The sequence below is a fragment of the Solanum pennellii genome, chromosome 8 (assembly GCF_001406875.1).
Source record: "Solanum pennellii chromosome 8, SPENNV200".
NCBI classification, from domain to species: domain Eukaryota; kingdom Viridiplantae; phylum Streptophyta; class Magnoliopsida; order Solanales; family Solanaceae; genus Solanum; species Solanum pennellii.
The window spans coordinates 63,057,890-63,075,924 of record NC_028644.1 but is presented as its reverse complement, the minus strand read 5'-3'; the positions used below and the strand labels follow the sequence as shown (position 1 = coordinate 63,075,924).

The 18,035-nt window shown below is 28.5% G+C and overlaps 1 protein-coding gene across 1 annotated transcript; it reads left to right on the top strand.

Moving 5' to 3' along the window:
- Positions 1-9,676: 9,676 nt before the first annotated feature.
- Positions 9,677-12,497, top strand: LOC107028061 (polyphenol oxidase E, chloroplastic-like). Its single transcript, XM_015229118.2, has 2 exons — positions 9,677-10,839; positions 11,746-12,497. The coding sequence occupies exons 1-2, from the start codon at positions 9,689-9,691 to the stop codon at positions 12,362-12,364; spliced, it is 1,770 nt and encodes a 589-aa protein (XP_015084604.1). The 5' UTR covers positions 9,677-9,688; the 3' UTR covers positions 12,365-12,497.
- Positions 12,498-18,035: the final 5,538 nt, after the last annotated feature.

Here is an 18,035-nt window from a genome sequence, read left to right as displayed (position 1 = left end):
TATATATATATATATATATATATATAAATTTAGATAAATTTATAACTTAAAAAATAAATAATTCTCTACACTTTATATTAGATGATATTTTAAAATGAATTATATACGTCTTCATATTAGTAATTTAAACCACTTCTTTCATTTTGTCAATAAAAAAAATTATTATGGATAAACAAAAATGGAACTTCAAACACAAAATAAAAAATGGAGCATACTAACATGATGCGGAAATTCGAAATGTCGAATGTGATTAATAACAGAAACTAAGAAAAACTCACATTACATGCCATAAATAAATAAATATAAGGAGTCAACAATGTTTAAATTTTATTTAATTATAGTTCTAATTGATAAAAGAATCACTGATCTTATATTTTATTTTAATTAATCTAAAAGAAAAAAAATTAATTTGGTAATTCAAGATATCGATATTGATAATCGATATATATTATTAGTTATTTATATTAACAAGTATTGATTTAAGGTAATAAACAACGTACTAGCCATTTGTTGTTTATATATTTATCTTAGATATTGTTGTGAGAGAGTTTAATTACCAATATAAAATTTTAATTTATTTAATTCATATTCCTAAAATATTTTTACTCTTAAAAAGTAGTCCATCTTTCTTTCATTGTTGTTTTTCCTTTTTTTTTCTTCAAAAACTTTAATAATATCAAAAACTTCAATAATATCTTCATATTTACAAAATTAGAGGCCAATATATTTGTTCTTTTTCATGAAATTATTTGATCTTTTTATAGACAGGAGGAATCATACCAAACCTCCCATTACCTTTAATTTGATAAATATAAGACGGGCGAATCAGTTTTAATTATTTTTTGAAATAACTATAATTGTTAAAAAAATGAATTTCTAATGGAATCAATTATAACAAGGGATATTAACAGGCAATTATATCAAGGGATAGAAAAGTACTTGATACTAAGTATTTTGATTAAAGTATGGTGTGGAACCAATCACATTAAGAGATGATTAAATTATGGTGTGGAACAAATCACAAGCGTTATGAATATTTTGATTTTTTTATGACGGAGAGTTTAGTGTTATTGGTTACTTCTTAACGAAGGAGGTCATACTAATTACATGATTCATTCTTGAAAACTATCAAATATAAGGTTTGTAATGAAAGTGTTTTCCTGAGTTTATTTCTAAAAGTTCACACTAATTTTGCTTACATGAGACAAATAAAATTGAATTTTATTAATGTTTCTGAAAGGGCATTGATTTCATCATTTTGAGTACTATATTAATATGTTTTTTTTTAGCTTGTCCCTCGTTAAAATGATCGTGGTTAAGTGTATGTTTGTAATCGATCTCTAGCCTACCATATGCTATATTAACTCGGTCACCTTTGTAATCGATTCTAAGAAAATTTGAGCACCCTTTCTCACTAAAGTTGAGTTGAGCAATTTTTTTTTAAAAAAATAATTTGTTTTCAATTTACTTCTCTAGATTGTAAACAAATCATAAACATTTTAGATCAGTGGTCTATAATTGTCGATCTCATTTTTTATTCCAATACCTAATGCGAAAGACGCATGAAGATGTCCATAATTGAAGTATTTTCTTCATTGACCATCAATTTTTTACTCAAAGTAATTAAAAATTTACACAATAACTACATTCAAAATAATAAAGTTATAACTAAAGGATATGAATTAAAACTAAGGGTGTAGTTAAGTGGATCCCACAATTTTAAAAAGTTGTACACTAATTAAAATAAATTAAATTGGAAAGAAGAAACATTTTTTTCCAAAAATATCCTTTTTGAAGAAGACACAAATTTTGACAATTCATGTGACGTAATTGAAAGAGTTAATGTTCGCACTTTACATTTTTGTCAGAGGATTGTAGTCTGTCACAACACGGTAAACATACTTTTTTTTTTATTTTTCCTCGATCTCAATTTCTCGTTTTTCTCTCACGCGTAAAAGGCGTGTCTAACTCACGTTTCTTTTATGTTGTTATTTAATTTCATTCTATATATAAGTGTTTCTATGCATTCAATTTATACAAACTCATCAATCAATATTGCTCTACTTTACAGTTTTTAGAATTCAAAGTTTTTGATTCTTTATTTTCTGGTTGAAAAAAGTTTTCTTATTGAGGTTAGTGTTGTTATTGTGAAAAACATCTTTAAGATACAAATGTTGTGAATTTTGGTTGATAACAAAAATCGTGTATTTTGACTTAGGTGTGAAAGATGGATTCATGGGATAAATCTGTTTCAAAGAGTGATCCTAATGTTTTTATCATTGAGAAGGAGGAGGAAGATGAGAACGATATGATTTTTTTATTATTGAGGAGAAGGCAGCTCCTCTGTTGAATGCAACAGATGAGATTGTTTTTTCTATCTCAAGTATGTGTAAAACAACGAACAAATCCAAAGAGTATACTGATATAACTAAGTGATTGTCCGATTAGGAACCACATTTTTACTCATCTTATCAATTTTTATGTCCATTTGGAGTGCAAGTACATCTTCTCTTCTCTTGTAAGTATAGTAGTTTCGCCCTATCAAACACTTTTCTTTTTAAATATTTAGTAAACTCTGCTCTCTAATCTATTTATGGTTCATTCTTAAATTCTTGAACTTATGTCATCTGCAGGATTAGAGAACTCAAGTGAGGCATGAAAGAAAACATTTTGGAGAATCGCCATAACTCTTGGATCTTGACGGCTTCAGGAATATTTTTTTGTAGTCCGGGATTATCCTATTTTGGAGAAGGAACTGTGTGAAATTTAGTTATCCAAAGTGCCAAAGAGACAATGTATCCTCATCAACATGGATGATTTGAATTCAAGTGGAACAACATAGCAGGATATGTAAATCTTGAGAGGATGAGAGAGTCTCTATCTGAGAGTAAGGGAGAATGCGTAATCTCACACCTACCTGGAACCGGATAAAATTGACTCACCATTGTATTTTTATTCATTTCAGAAGATTTTAAAGTGTTAGCTTGTTATCATAGCTCCATCCAGTTTTCTTTAGAAATGAAATGTGGGCATTCCCTTCTACAAATTGAACAATAAAGATTTCTCTTCCCAAGAAGAAAGAAGCTATTGTTCTTGTCTTCAGATGTTTATCCCATGCAGGAAGAAAATATCCATACCTTATAAGTTTGGTGAAGCTGAAATCTTGGGATGAAATTAAGTGTTTTGGAAATCAACTATGACTCGTTCAGGGATATTGTAGGAGATGATGGAGACGGTAATGCCAAAGGTATACGAGAAATCTTTCTAAAATTACCTGGTCTTCTGGTCCTTGAAGAAGGACACCTTGCTCGAAATGAGCAAAGCCTTATGTGGCAAACACCGAGAAAGGTTGAAACAGAGAAGCGAATACTCTAGTCTGGAATTCCTTTCCAAACTAACATCAAAGAATTTTACAGCACTCTAACCATAGTTATCCAAAGTTAGGTGCAGGTCTCGAGCAAAAATGGGTTTCTATTAGCAGTTCCATTGACAAGAATGCCCGAGCATTGGAAGAGCTTAGGGATGTTACTTCACCAGTTGTCCATACTTATAGTTAAGATGTAAAGAAAGTTAGCCTTATAGGTATAAAGAATACAATGATACACTTGTAAAGGTTAGCCTTCCGAGCATTTGAGAGCTTACCTTCTTTACATTTTTGCTAAATTTATGGACAAAAGGTGAAATAATATTTCGAAGCTCTCCCAATGCTCAGGCATTCTTGTCGATGAAACTGCTAAGAGAAGCCTATTTCTGCTCCAAATCTGTACCAAACTTTAGACTGGCTACACATAGGGTGTTTTACATCTTTTCGATGTTAATGTGGAACGAATTAAGTTGCAGACAGAAGTATGTACTTCTATATTTCAACCTTTTTCAGTGCTTTCCACACAAGGTTGTGCTCATTCCGAGTAGTATGCTCCTCTTCAAGGACCAACAATCTAGGAAATTTTAGAAGTATTTCTCTAGTCTCTTTGGTGTAACCATCTTCATCTTCATCTTCCCCTATGAGAATTCTGAACAAGTCATAGCTGATTCCCAAAACACTCTTACTTTCCCCCAATATTTCAGCTTCAGCATGCGCATAATGTGTGAATTCTTTTTTTGCATAATCGGATAAATGGTGGAAGACATCAATAATACCTCCATCTTTCTTTAAGGAGAAGTCTTTGTGATTCAAGTTGTGGAAGGGAATGTCACCGTCCATTACTGAAACTCGATTTCCTAGTTAAGAAGCAAACTTGATGAAGCTATGATTACAGGCCAACATTGTGGGAACATTTTCAGAATTGACTGAAGAAACAATATGGTGAGTCGGGTTTTTCTGGTGCCAGGTGGGTGTGCTATGATGCATCCTCCCTTACTCTCAAATAGGTGCTTTCTCAGTCTCTCAAGATTTATAGTTTCAGCTATGCTGCTCCACATAAACTTAAATCCTCCACATCGATGAGTGCATTGTCGTTTTGACACTCAGGAGAACTAAATTCCACACAGTTCCTTCTCCATAAATAGGAGAAATACGCTGCAAAAGAATCAGAAACTCTAAAGTCATCAACATCCAAGAGTGATGGCGATTCTTCAAAAATATTTTATGTGATTATTTTGGATTATATGTGATTTATGTACTATTTTTTAGGTGTATTATAATTTGCCTAGGACTTTTAATACCTTCATATGATGAAGATACCGGATCGTCATAAGCAAGCCTGATAGATTGTTTTTCCTTTCAACCTTCACGTGATGCTTCTTTCCTATTTTGTCATTTTAGTACATATCTAACAATACTGAGTGTCTATTATCACGTCTTAACATATATCATGTGACATCAATTCCTCACTGATGACAATTTAGTCACGCAATTGGACACGTAATTAAAATTCAAAATCTAATGGATTTTACATTGCTTTTGTCCTTCTATCGTGCCTAGACTTTTGTTTTCTCACCATAGGCTCAAATTTATTATCCCTTTTGAATTGGTAATGTTATATCTATGTGATTTTCTCACGATTTTTTATGCATATTATAATTTTTCTAGGCCTTTTAATACCTTCTCACGATGAAGACACGAATTATCAAGAGCAATCCCAATAGATTTTTTTAACTTTCAACCTTCACTTGACGTTTCTTTTTTCATTTTAGTACACGTATAAATAATACTAAACATCTATTATTACATCGTAACATATATCATGTGACATTAATTCCTCATTGATAACACTTCAGTCACGCAATTGGATATGTGATTAAAATTTGAAGTCTAATGGATTTCACGTTGATCTTGTCTTATTCATAAATTCAAAATTAAAGAGTTTAAGATTTCTAAAGTTTTTTTAAATATATTTCAGAGATAAAATACAAATATCCCTTGACCTATACCTGAAATTTCAGCGACACGTAAAATTATTATGATTTTAATCGCAGAATCAATAATGAAAATGCAAATTAGAGAAAAACAAAATAGTAAGTATAGAAGCAAAACCTTAATTTTGATCTTACTAACTGAAATAGTAAATATATTGCGTGAGTATAAACTGAATTCCTCACTATGAGAACTTTAGATGCCTGGAAGAACAAGAATTTCTAGAGAGGGCCTTGAAACCCTGTTGGTTTTTGCTTTACCTGAGGTTTGCTCTAAGTTTGGGGACTAGAATAAGAAAGATACTAATTAAACTACCTTAATATCCCCCCCTAATAGATATTATAATATCACCATTTGATCTTATTGAAAAAAACCCATAAATATCCGCAGAGAAACTCTTGGCTTTTGGTATTTCTTTGTGGAACATAGACGTGTTGCCACCATGGGTGAATTTACGTAGAGGTCAAGGCCCCCTCGTTAAAAAATTACATTGTATATATTAAGATCAATTTTTATTTTAACGATAAATATATATATATATATATATATGAACCCCTCAATACAAGCAAAGAGGCTAGCTTAGGATTAATGTCATTGGTTCGATTCTACACAACTAACATTTATTTCAGTTTTCTGGTGAATAACTTTATTTTTTGGGATTGGAACATAATTATGTTTTTTTCATTATTCTTTTCGTATTTTTATGCTATTTCTGCTTTTCAATTTCAATTGTTCAAATTTATTACGCATACTATTTTTATTTTTATAATTTTTTATCTCTACGGTTTATTTTATTTTTATGTACTCTTTTTATATACTTATTTAAAGGAACTCTTTCAAAACTATAAATTGTTCTTCAACTTGAAATTGAGATAGAGATAAAATATTTTAAAGAAAAGGTAAACAAAATTTAATCAAACGAAGAAATTTGAAAGGCATGAATATAATATTCATGATATTTTTTTCGTATTCTTTCAATTTTATTCTTGTATGTAAATTAAATTTATTTAATTTATTCATTGCTTTTACGAATGGAAAACCTTATAAATCGAATAAATAAACTAAAAGTCGGTGATGCTATTTAATTATCATTTTAATATTCATTATAATAGTAGTAAATCAACCCCTACACATTTAAAGAGTATTAAACAATTTTCGAAGTAACATATGATTGAATGAGAAATAATTTAATTTATTTTTATGAATTCAAAATGAAGTAGAACAATACAATATAAAAAGAAAAAAAATCACAATTTTTAAGAAGAATCACTTATAAAGTGAAGGTAAAAGTAGGAAGAAACGCTAAATATGGTATGACAAGACTCATTGAACTCTAGTCTGCACTAAATTTCTAGCGAGAATACGTATTTGTTTATGCGAGCAATAAGCTTATCTATTGTTATGAAACTTCCTTTGAACTTTTACATTCACTCCATAGTCACTTCTTTTTTTCAATTTTTTGAAAATGAAATAGTATTATCGCGTGGCGAATATATAATTAACGGATATTGTGTTTTATATTTAAGATATTATTAGTTGTGTTGTTGATTTCTGAGACATAAAATATTTAAGCGGTGACATCTTAAACATTTCCTTTTTTACCTGGATTGCTTGGCAACTTATGTATATTTGAGTATTATTAAGAAAAAAGCCAAACGTCAGAGGATTGAACTCTTATTTATATAATATAGTTGAAATTTTGAGAGTCAATTAAAAAAAAATACAAATCCAAAACTTTAAATACTTTTTCAATATTTTAAGTTTTAATTATTCTGATTTATATTGTCTTTTATGTAGTTTTTAAATACACAAAATTTATATCAAAAAAAATTAATTATCATCTTTGAATTTACCATCAAAATTATAAAAATTTGAGTCTTACATAAATTAGAACGAAAGGACAATATTTATATCAAGTATAGGAATGACATCAGGCAAGGCGGATGCGGGGAGGGGCATAGGTTCGAGGCTATGCAAGGCAGGGCGAGCGGGATGTGGAGCGAGTTGAAGTGGATTTTTTTAGACTAATATGACGTGGGACGGATTACGGGTATATGCGACTTTATGCCGGTTTAGACTTAATTATAACTTTTTACATGTTATAATAGTGATAAAACATTATTTATTAAGATAATTTGTTTAAATTTATTAAAATATTCAAAGTAGTATATCTAATTAGTTTAATAAAAAATAATATAATTTCTTATATGCTTTCAGTTAATGTCTAAGAAATAAAGTTTAAAGTTAGTATCTATTAAATTATACAATTTAATGAAAAAATAAATCTTATTTTTAGTATCAAATTTAACAAGAATATTTTTTTGAAAAAAATTTATGTAAGGCGAATCTATGTATGGCAAGGTGTGATGGATTGAAAAAGAAAAAGTTTTCATACATATGATAAATTAAAAATTTTACAAATTAAATTCAATCCGTCCCACTCCATAGTCAACCCTAATCAAGTATGGCAATTATTTAATCTACGTTTTCAAGTCAAAATGATTTGACAAAGTCAAAGTCATAAATCATAATTCTCCTAAATTAAGGATCTCATAATGAAGTCACTCTACAATATTAACTAATTTTCTAAGTCAAATATTCTCCGAAAACATGAATTGAAAATATAAAATATTAATCAGAGGTTTTCCTTAAACGAAGTTCTGTATGGTACGAATTTAAAATAATTTAATTCTAATATAATTATTAAATATCAAATAAAAAATTAGATTCAAAATAAAATATAAATTACTTTTAGCATCGCTAAAGAGTGTTTCCTTAGAAAATATTTAATTTTCATCGAGATATTTTATATTACACATTTTTCAAAACTTCAGTGGATATAGAACGTCGGTGATATATGATATGATTAGGATACTGGTTTTTTTTTAATCAAAGGTTGCTATTGTCTAAGTATTAATTGAGGTAAGCAATTTAAATTTAAAAATTACGTATATGGTAAATTTCAAATAAAAAATCTAAGATAAAACAGTGTTGAAATATCTATATAGTAAGTGGTCCATAACTAATCATATTCTCTTACTCAACCTATACTCTTTCCCTATGCTAAACACACATTTAAATTAAAATTTTATTTTATTTTTGTTTTCCATATCTTAATTATTAGTTATTGTGTTTTTATACATGATTAAAACACATCTCGAGTCTAAGTATGTATTAAAACACAAGTCGCTATTTCCTACATTACTATCATCATCTACTAACTAAGTGTATTTAACTTTTAATACATATATGGTGGTAGTCAGGGGCGGACACCCTTGTTAAAAAAATACACAATATATATAAGGTAAATTTTTCTGTATTTCTGTAGATGCATATATTTTGAACCCCTCAATAATTAATAAATAGATTGCTCAATGGTAAGACCCCTGAATACTATGTTGCATGCCCCAGGTTCAAATTCTTGCAACGACACTTACTTTATTTTCCTTTATAGTTTTAGTTTATTTTTGTTTAAAAAAATCAGTTCTGCTTTCAAGCATTTTTTATTTTAAAAACGTGCCAAAAGTGTTGTTTTAAACCCAAAAAATTTTGAAAGGGCCCATTTCGAAGACTTCTTTACACGTTTATATTTTTATTTTTCGAACCTCCTGTTCGAAAATCCTGAATCCACTACCGGTGATAGTACAGATATGTAGGGGGAGAAACGAGTGATAGTTTAAGTGTGTTTTTACCATTATCCCTTGGATGGTTTTTCCTGAACTGAAGTTCATCTTAATATTGACTTCTTTTTTTTGACTTCCCATCCGATGTCTGAAGCCCCCATTGAAGCTCCCCGACTAAATTTAAATCGCGTAATACATAGTCAATTCAAAAATAGCGTTCCTAGTAAAATTTTCTCCATACCCAAAACTCGAACATCAATCCACTACAATTCCTTAGAAAGAAAGCATATATAGTAGTATAAAAGTCTATATATGGCACCAATTCACACAATTCCTAGGATTAATAACTAAGTTCTACACTAGAAAGTATTAGTTTAATTAATCATTGTTAATTAATTAATGAAGTTGCACAACTTGTTTAGTTACTTTAATCCTTCATTTCTTATGGAGCAAAACTCTGAAGTTGACTAGCAACAACCCAGCTTTTTAGCTCTCACTAATTAAAGTCTAACTCTTCAAACCTCCATTTTAATTTGTAAATTACCAATTGAGCATCATCTTGCAATATTTAAACACTAATAATTTTTTTACAACTTTCCAGCTATTTTGCTTATTCCACACTTTAATCCTAATCCTACACTATAAAAAAGCTCATTCAACAAGACAATTAGCATAACACAATTACCAATATCAAACACAAAATAGAGTTATGGCCTCTAATTTTCTTTTTACTTCATGTCCTAGCATTTCCTCATCCCCATCCAAAATTTTCATCCGTCCAAAACGTATCGATAACTTTAAGGTGAATTGTGAAATAAAAAATAGTAACACTATCAATGATGACGATAATGAAGGAAAATCTTTTTCAGGAAAACTTGATAGACGAAATGTCCTCCTTGGTCTAGGTGGGCTCTATGGAGCATCTAATCTTATCGGTGTACCCAATGAGCCATTTGCCCTAGGTGCACCGGTACCACCCCCTGACTTCTCAACATGTAGCACAGCTAGTCTACCTGATGGCTCACAAGTACCCTTCTCGTGTTGTCCACCACTCCCAAAAGACCTAACTAATATCCCTACTTACAAACTTCCTAACGTGTCAAAAGTCAAAATTAGACCAGCCGCACATAATGTGACACAAGAATACATAACCAAATACAACACTGCCATTCAAAAAATGAAATCATTAGACAAAGATGATCCATTAAGCTTCATTCAACAAGCCAATATCCATTGTGCTTATTGCAACTCTGGTTACAAAGAACTAGGGTTTCCCGGTGTACCATTACAAGTTCATTTCTCATGGCTATTTTTTCCGTTTCATAGATGGTACTTATATTTCTTCGAAAGAATTCTTGGTTCATTAATTGGTGACGATACATTTGCTTTGCCATTTTGGAACTACGATAGTCAAGTTGGTATGCAATTACCATCTTTGTACAATGATGTTAATTCACCATTGTACGATCCTAATCGTAACCAAAACCATTTTCCTCCTAATGTTGTCGATTTAGGGTTCACTACGATAGACCTCGATGCATCCGATCAACAAAAAATCAATAATAATCTTACTATGATGTATCGACAAATGCTAACGAATGCACCTTGTCCTCAACTATTTTTTGGAAACCCTATACGTGGCGGGGAGCAGCCGATTCGTGGTATGGGTACGATTGAGAATGTACCACATAACTCTGTCCATCGATGGGTTGGTAACCCAAATAATAAGTTTAGGGAGAATATGGGAACTTTTTATTCAGCTGCTAGAGATCCCATTTTCTATGCTCATCATGCTAATGTTGATAGGATGTGGACAATATGGAAGACTTTAGGAGGCAACCGACGTGACTACAATGATAGGTACGTAATCATTCTGTGTCAATTTATATGATACATTTCTTAAAAAAATTATTTATAAATGAATGATATATTTTTATATTTATTAGACAAAAATTAACTTCAAACTACATTTTTATCCTTAACGTACCACTTGATTTGTAGTTGCATGAATACTGATAACTTCTTTTAGGTCATAAATTTTTATTTATTTTTTAAATCTTAGATATTATATGTATATATGTGGATCAGTCAAAGTACATCACAAACTTTGAGATGAAAAGAATATTAGTTAAGCGTATTATTATCGCATCTAAAAACTTACCTATCTCGGGAACACACTTGTGATTATTTGAAGAAAAAATCTCACCTTCACGTGTATGTCATATTTTTTTGTTATCGTGAGTCAAACCCGTTAAAAAGTTAATTTTACTTGTACATGATGATGAGATTTGAACCAAAGATTTCTCTCATTTTGATTCCATATTTAAGCTACTAAATTATAACCATGTCATCTAAAATTTAGCCACGAGTTATGAATAATTCACCTTTTTCCAAATATTTTTTTGGAAATAAAATTGTAACAAATTAACAAAAAACGATTTTTATAATTTTTACTTCAAATAACTCACAAAAATATTTAAAAAAAAACAATTCTAATTTATATTAATGCCAACAGTACAGTACAACTCTAACTTCCATCTATCATTTTCAACTTGATAACAAATACTAGACTAGACTATAAGTTTTATTTAATTTGATGCTCCTTTCATGAGCAATTTATTAATCTCAAGGTTCTTTGTAAAAGCATCAACGTTAGTTCGATCTAAACAGTATTTCCTTCGTTTCAATTTATTATAGTATGTCCAAACATTCGCTCAATTTATTATTAAATGCATATTTTTATTAACCATATCGTTCGTATAACAGGGATTGGCTAGATAGTGCCTTCTTATTCTATGATGAAAATCGTACCCTTGTGAAAGTAACTGTCCAAGATTGCATAAACAATGAGAAATTAGGTTACAAATACCAAAATGTACCTATTCCATGGAAAAATTACAAGCCAGTTCCACGTAAACAAAAAGTCAAAAAAAACCCTAAAAATGTAAAACCCTCCACAGAAATATTCCCTTCAACATTGAAAAAAACATTATCATTTTCCATCAAAAGGCCAAACATCTCAAGAACTCAACAAGACAAGGACATCGAAGAGGAACTTCTCGTTTTCAACAACATGACATTCGATGAAAATGAATACATAAGGTTCGATGTATTTATCAACGAAGATGAAGGTGTGAAGGCGAAGGTACTAGATAGGACTGAGTATGTTGGTAGCTTCGCGAATTTGCCTCATGTCCATGCTGCTGGGAGTAGTAGTAGTAGTAGTGGTACTCCTGCTGTTATGAGTTTGGGTATTAGTGAGATTTTGGAGGATTTGGGACTTGAAGATGAAGAAGAGATTGTTGTAGTTGTTGTGCCACAATCTGGTGGTAAAGAGATTACCATTGGAAGTGTTGAGATTAATACTCTTGCTTGTGCAAATTGATGTTTGAATTTTTAGTTTTATGTGTGCTAAGAGCTAAGTTGTTATTTATTTGTTTGTCTTCTCTTTTATGGTTTTATGTTGATGTTTTTGGTAATAAAAGTTGTATCTTGCAACTACTTCTTCTATAGTTAAATATATCTCTCGACTTCACGACTTAGATCAGATATATAATTGTTGTTCAATATGAATTGTGATAGGATGATTGAGATTCGTCCATCTTTAATTAGAGATTTCGAGTTTGATCTCTGATGAGGAAAAAAAATCATATCGAGAATGTTGTCCTTAGAAATAAGTTTTATAAGGCATGAATTCGAATTTAATAAGCACCGAATATAAGTATCAGAGATCAAATTGAAAATCAAAAAAATGTTGTTGTAAAAAGTACCAAGAAAATCATATGTAAACATCAATGAAGAAGAAATCGATGAATATAAATTGGTAACCTAAAAAAGATGAATAGCTAGCTATTAATACATCTGATTAAGCTACATTAATTTCGAAAACAAGAGATACTAATAAGGATCAATACAATTTTGATCCCTGATTAATTATTAGTTAATTCTACTATGTCTTTATGATAGCTGATTGAACATATTAGGCATTCAACTAATTAAGTTACGCACTTTTGATTCTGAATATCAAAAAAATTATAAAAATTAGTACTCTTAATCATTTCATCACATACTTACACTTAAATTGGTATGGTTACTTCACATTTGATAGTAAAATAATTAATTAGTACATAACATATTTTTTTATATAAAGAGACCAATAATGCACATTTTAAATTATTGAAGATTAAACATGCAGTCTTATATCACACACAATGATTAAAAAAACAAAAATTACCAGCATTTTTTGACAATTACCAGCGCTTTTAGACGGAAAGCGCTGATAATTAATACTATTATATTTTATAATATTAATTAATGTATACAACTAGGGGTGTTCATGGTTTAGATGAAATCGATTCAAATCGAAATAAATTGGTTAAATAAATTGATTTTATTTGGTTAGGTATAGTTTAGTTTTATATTTTTTAAAATCGTTAGTATTTGGGCTGATTATGGTATTGTTCAAAAAATGAAAAAATAACTGAATCGATAAAATTATATTCGTATATATTTATTATTATACATACATATTATATTTTATAAACAATTTTAAAGAACTTATATGTGTTTTCATCAAAATTTATTTATAATTTATTTATGAAACAAAAATGTCCAAGGTGAGAATATTTATCTTATTGATTTCATGTATATAAGTGTCTATGAGTTATGACAATTTTTTATGAGATTGAAAATGTCATTGTATCTTCCTTGTAGGCCAAGATAACGAATTTAAAGCTTTATTCATAGTAAATTCAATAACTGAGAGTTATATAATGTCACTCATTCTAACTATTTTCATTTTGAATCGATTGTTGTCACTTTTTCACGTTTTGAATGAATTGTTTCTTTTATTTTTTTCTATGGTTAATAACCGATAAATCGAACCAAACCGAAACTGAAACTAATAACAACCAAACCGATAAATATATATTATATTTGGCTTGGTTTAATTTTAATAATTGTAAAATCTATTAAATTGATTTGATTTTTATGTTGACGAATAATCAATCCAAACCGACCCGTGAAATATACCTTTAATTTTGTTAGATAAGCTGAATGGGAATCTAAACATGTCAGGTGGGCCAGGCTGATCCATGTTCGACCCAGCACAACATAGCTGGTCTGGGCTCAATTAATGGGCCGGCCTATTTCTATTTTTTAACCAGATCCTCCTATCTAGATCCATATTCAACCCTACTCCTTAAAATTACATTTTAGACCTCTACTTTAAAAAAATGCATTTGACCCCCCTAAATATCAACCATAAGTATGCTTCAGTCCTAACTCCATTGTTTTCCATTACACAAATATACTATATTAAGAAAATTTTTACCATTTATAGCAATAATATTCTTTTACGTAATCACTTTTAATATATTGAAAATACAATTTTAATACATTATAAAGAACAATTTATTATTCACTATAATACAAATTTTATTGATGGTTAATATATTTTTTACACATTTTAATATACTTATAATTCAACGTGTCAATTTCTTTCCAAACATGCATAATATACTTTTCAAAAACAGTTATAATACATATATATTGCATACATTTACTTTTAATACATATTGTAGATTTAATATAATATTGTTATATATTGCTATAAATGGTAATAAATAAAATGTCACTAAAATCGGTCATTATTTATTAAAAGGTATCAATTCATATAATTTTTCCTTAATTATATACTCCTTCATTTCGAAAATACTTGTATATTACTTTTTGGAAGTCAAACTACATAAATTTTAAGATATAATTTTTAATTATATTAATATGATAAAATTTGCAAGTTTTAATACTTTCAAATTATTGAATATTTAAATTATAATTATATAATATTAAATTAATGTAATCTAATTTAACTCGAAAATTAGTCAAATAAGAAATGTGACCAAGGAAAAATGAAGACTAGAAGCTCTCTAGACATATCCATGCTGATGCACATGATAATAATGATTTTTGTTAATCAATCATGTATTTATTATGGAATATCCAAGTAATTTTGTATTTTTTTTCTCAATTCCGGATCCAATTGTATAAAAATTTTGATTTATAAGGATAATAATAAATAGTCTTCTCTATGATTTTGCATCACTTCTACTGTTCTACATTTAATTTAATTAAGTACTATATCTTAACTACCTTGATTTGTTTTTTTAGAAAATTATTATTTTATCTCCCACTGTCACCTAACATACGAATTTTAAAAATAATAAATAGAGCAGTTGGGTTTATTTTGACTTTAAATTAAGAGATTTCGATTTCGGATTATTAAAGCTTTTGTTTGAATTAAATTAAATGTACCACTTAACACTCATGTTATAAAATGATTGCAGGTTTTTATTTTTAAGATTATGAATCATGTTTTTATGTCTTTTTCAATATCGTATTTGAAAAATTCACCTCTCTTTATATTTTACTTAATTTCGTAACGATTTTCTTTTCTTTTTTCTTTTTTGAAAAAAAATTGCTTTCTCAAAAGCTTGATCAAGGTATAAGAATAGTGCTCAACAGCATATAATACAATAAATATAATTATATGAAAGATATATTCTATTAGTGACATTTCATTATCAATTTTTTCTGTACACATATACTTTATTTTTAATTCGTTTCAAAATAAATATCACATTTCTGTAGTTACAAATAATTTAACTTTAATTTTTTGAACTTTTATGAAATAATTAATGACCAAAAATTTTTTATATTAATTTAGATCATATATTTTTTAGACATAATTTTCATTTTATTTTCATATCAATTCAAATAATAATAGATAAATTTAAAAATTAAAATATATGATTATACCACGTTAAAGGCTCATAAAGTAATCTGATAAAGAACAATAAAAAGCAAATGAAAATATGATTTTTCAATTCAAACATCGAGATCTAAAGGATTTGGTCAAAACATGGTAGGACACGAGAAAAACGCTGTGCTACGTACAAGAAAATAATAAAAGATATTTATCAATTTCTTTAAAATATTAATTAGTCAAAAAAAAATTTTGAAAAGAAGAGTTAAATAATTTTTTCGACAGTAAAAAAAATAAATTATACAAGTGTCATGTATTAATTAGTCAAAAAAAAAATTTGAAAAGAAGAGTTAAATAATTTTTTCGACAGTAAAAAAAATAAATTATACAAGTGTCATGTCACACCTCCATCACATTCATTGTATGATTATAATTATAATACTAACTCATGATTTCATGAATCATATTATTAATTGATGGGGGGGGGGGTTTTAAATTTTTAATTGGTCTATCTTTTTATTTATAATCTTAAGTGGAATATTAATTAATCAAGCATTTATATATCTTAATTTCCTACCTTATCTGTCCCTCCCTTTTCAAACATTTTAAATAATATTTTTTCATCAAAACAAATTTAGAAACCTATATGACCTTGCATCCATTACGGTTTTAATTATTGCAAGATAATAGTAAGCGTTTGGCCAAATATTTTAATTATTGTTTATTTTATTTGAAATTTATAAAATTAGAGTTGAAATGAAGTTTTGTCTTATTAAACTTTTTGTAAAGATAAGAAAAAATATTTTATTTGAAATTTATGGAGTTGAACATATGTTTGGAGCTCTATCCCAAATTTGGAAATTTTATACCTAATTTAAAATAAATTATAAACTATTCCAAAGATGAAAAATTTTGTGATAAAAAAAAAATCATGATATTTTTGTTTCCCGGGTTAAAGAGATGACGACTATATTAGTGGTGATATTTTGGCTTTTGTGGCGACTTAGTCATCGCTATAGGTCTAGATTTTATAATAAATTCGATTTGGCAACATCTGCGTGCTTAGTGACACTTCTTAGGGTAGTTGTGATTTATTAGGATGATAAAGAAGATTTTTTTTATCTCAAAATATAATGAAGGGTATAAATAATCTATTTTATATAGTTCAAAAGCAATTTTGACATTTATCCTTTAATAGAATAATAATGCTATCTTTAAAAGTACATCACATAATTGTGAATCAACCAATATACATCTAGCACACAAACCTTATCTTCTCTTTGTAACAAAAAAGTTATTTTTCAAAAAAGTTATTTTTTTTAAAAAAAAAACATTTTACTCCAATATAATCTAATAATGGAGTGGGGTTCGTCGAAAAAAATGCCACACAATAGAAAAATTTGCTATGATCGCCCTTCTTTTTTGGTAGATGAGATTACACCAATATATTTAATAAAATTTCACAAATATAAATTAAAAAAAATATAATTATACACCTAAACTTTATCATTATGGCATTTCTTTTACTTCAATTACCTACCTTTTTTTTTTTGGGTTCCACTTTCTTTTTCTGTGATTATTTCATTTCCACTGTGAGTGTGAAACACGTGATAGATAAAATATTGGAATTCTAAAAGAAGAAAACAATGTACAAGTTTGTTATTTTCCATGTAAACGCAATTTTCGTCGTGGTGTATTATAAAATCAAAAATAGCGGGTTAATTGATTCAATGTGGGGGCATTGATTGATAGACATAGCTACTACTAATATATGATAATTTAAATTTTTTTAGATGTAGTTACTGAATAATTAGTAATAGAGTTAATATTTTCATTAAGTATTCGAAATATAAAAATAAAATATATAAAATTAAAAAGAATTCAACTTTTATTTTATATATCGTCTAATTTTTCAATAAAAATATTTAAATAAATCTCTCGATCTTAGTTGATATTAAAGAATGACAAATGTCCCACATCGGTGATTAATGAGATGAGTGGACTCTTTATAAGGCTTGGCCAATACTCCTTCCTTTGAGCTAGCTTTTGGGGTGTGAGTTAGGCCTAAGACCTATTTCACATGGTATCAGAGCAGGGCCCGTCTCACCGAACCGATGTATGCTAAGCACTGGGGTGTTAAAGAATGACAAAAGTCCCACATCGGTGATTAATGAGATGGGTAGACTCTTTATAAGGCTTGGGCAATCCTCCTCCGAGTTTGAGAAAGGAGAATTCATACTGGGAATATCTCTCTCTCATATATATATATATATATATATATATATATATATAT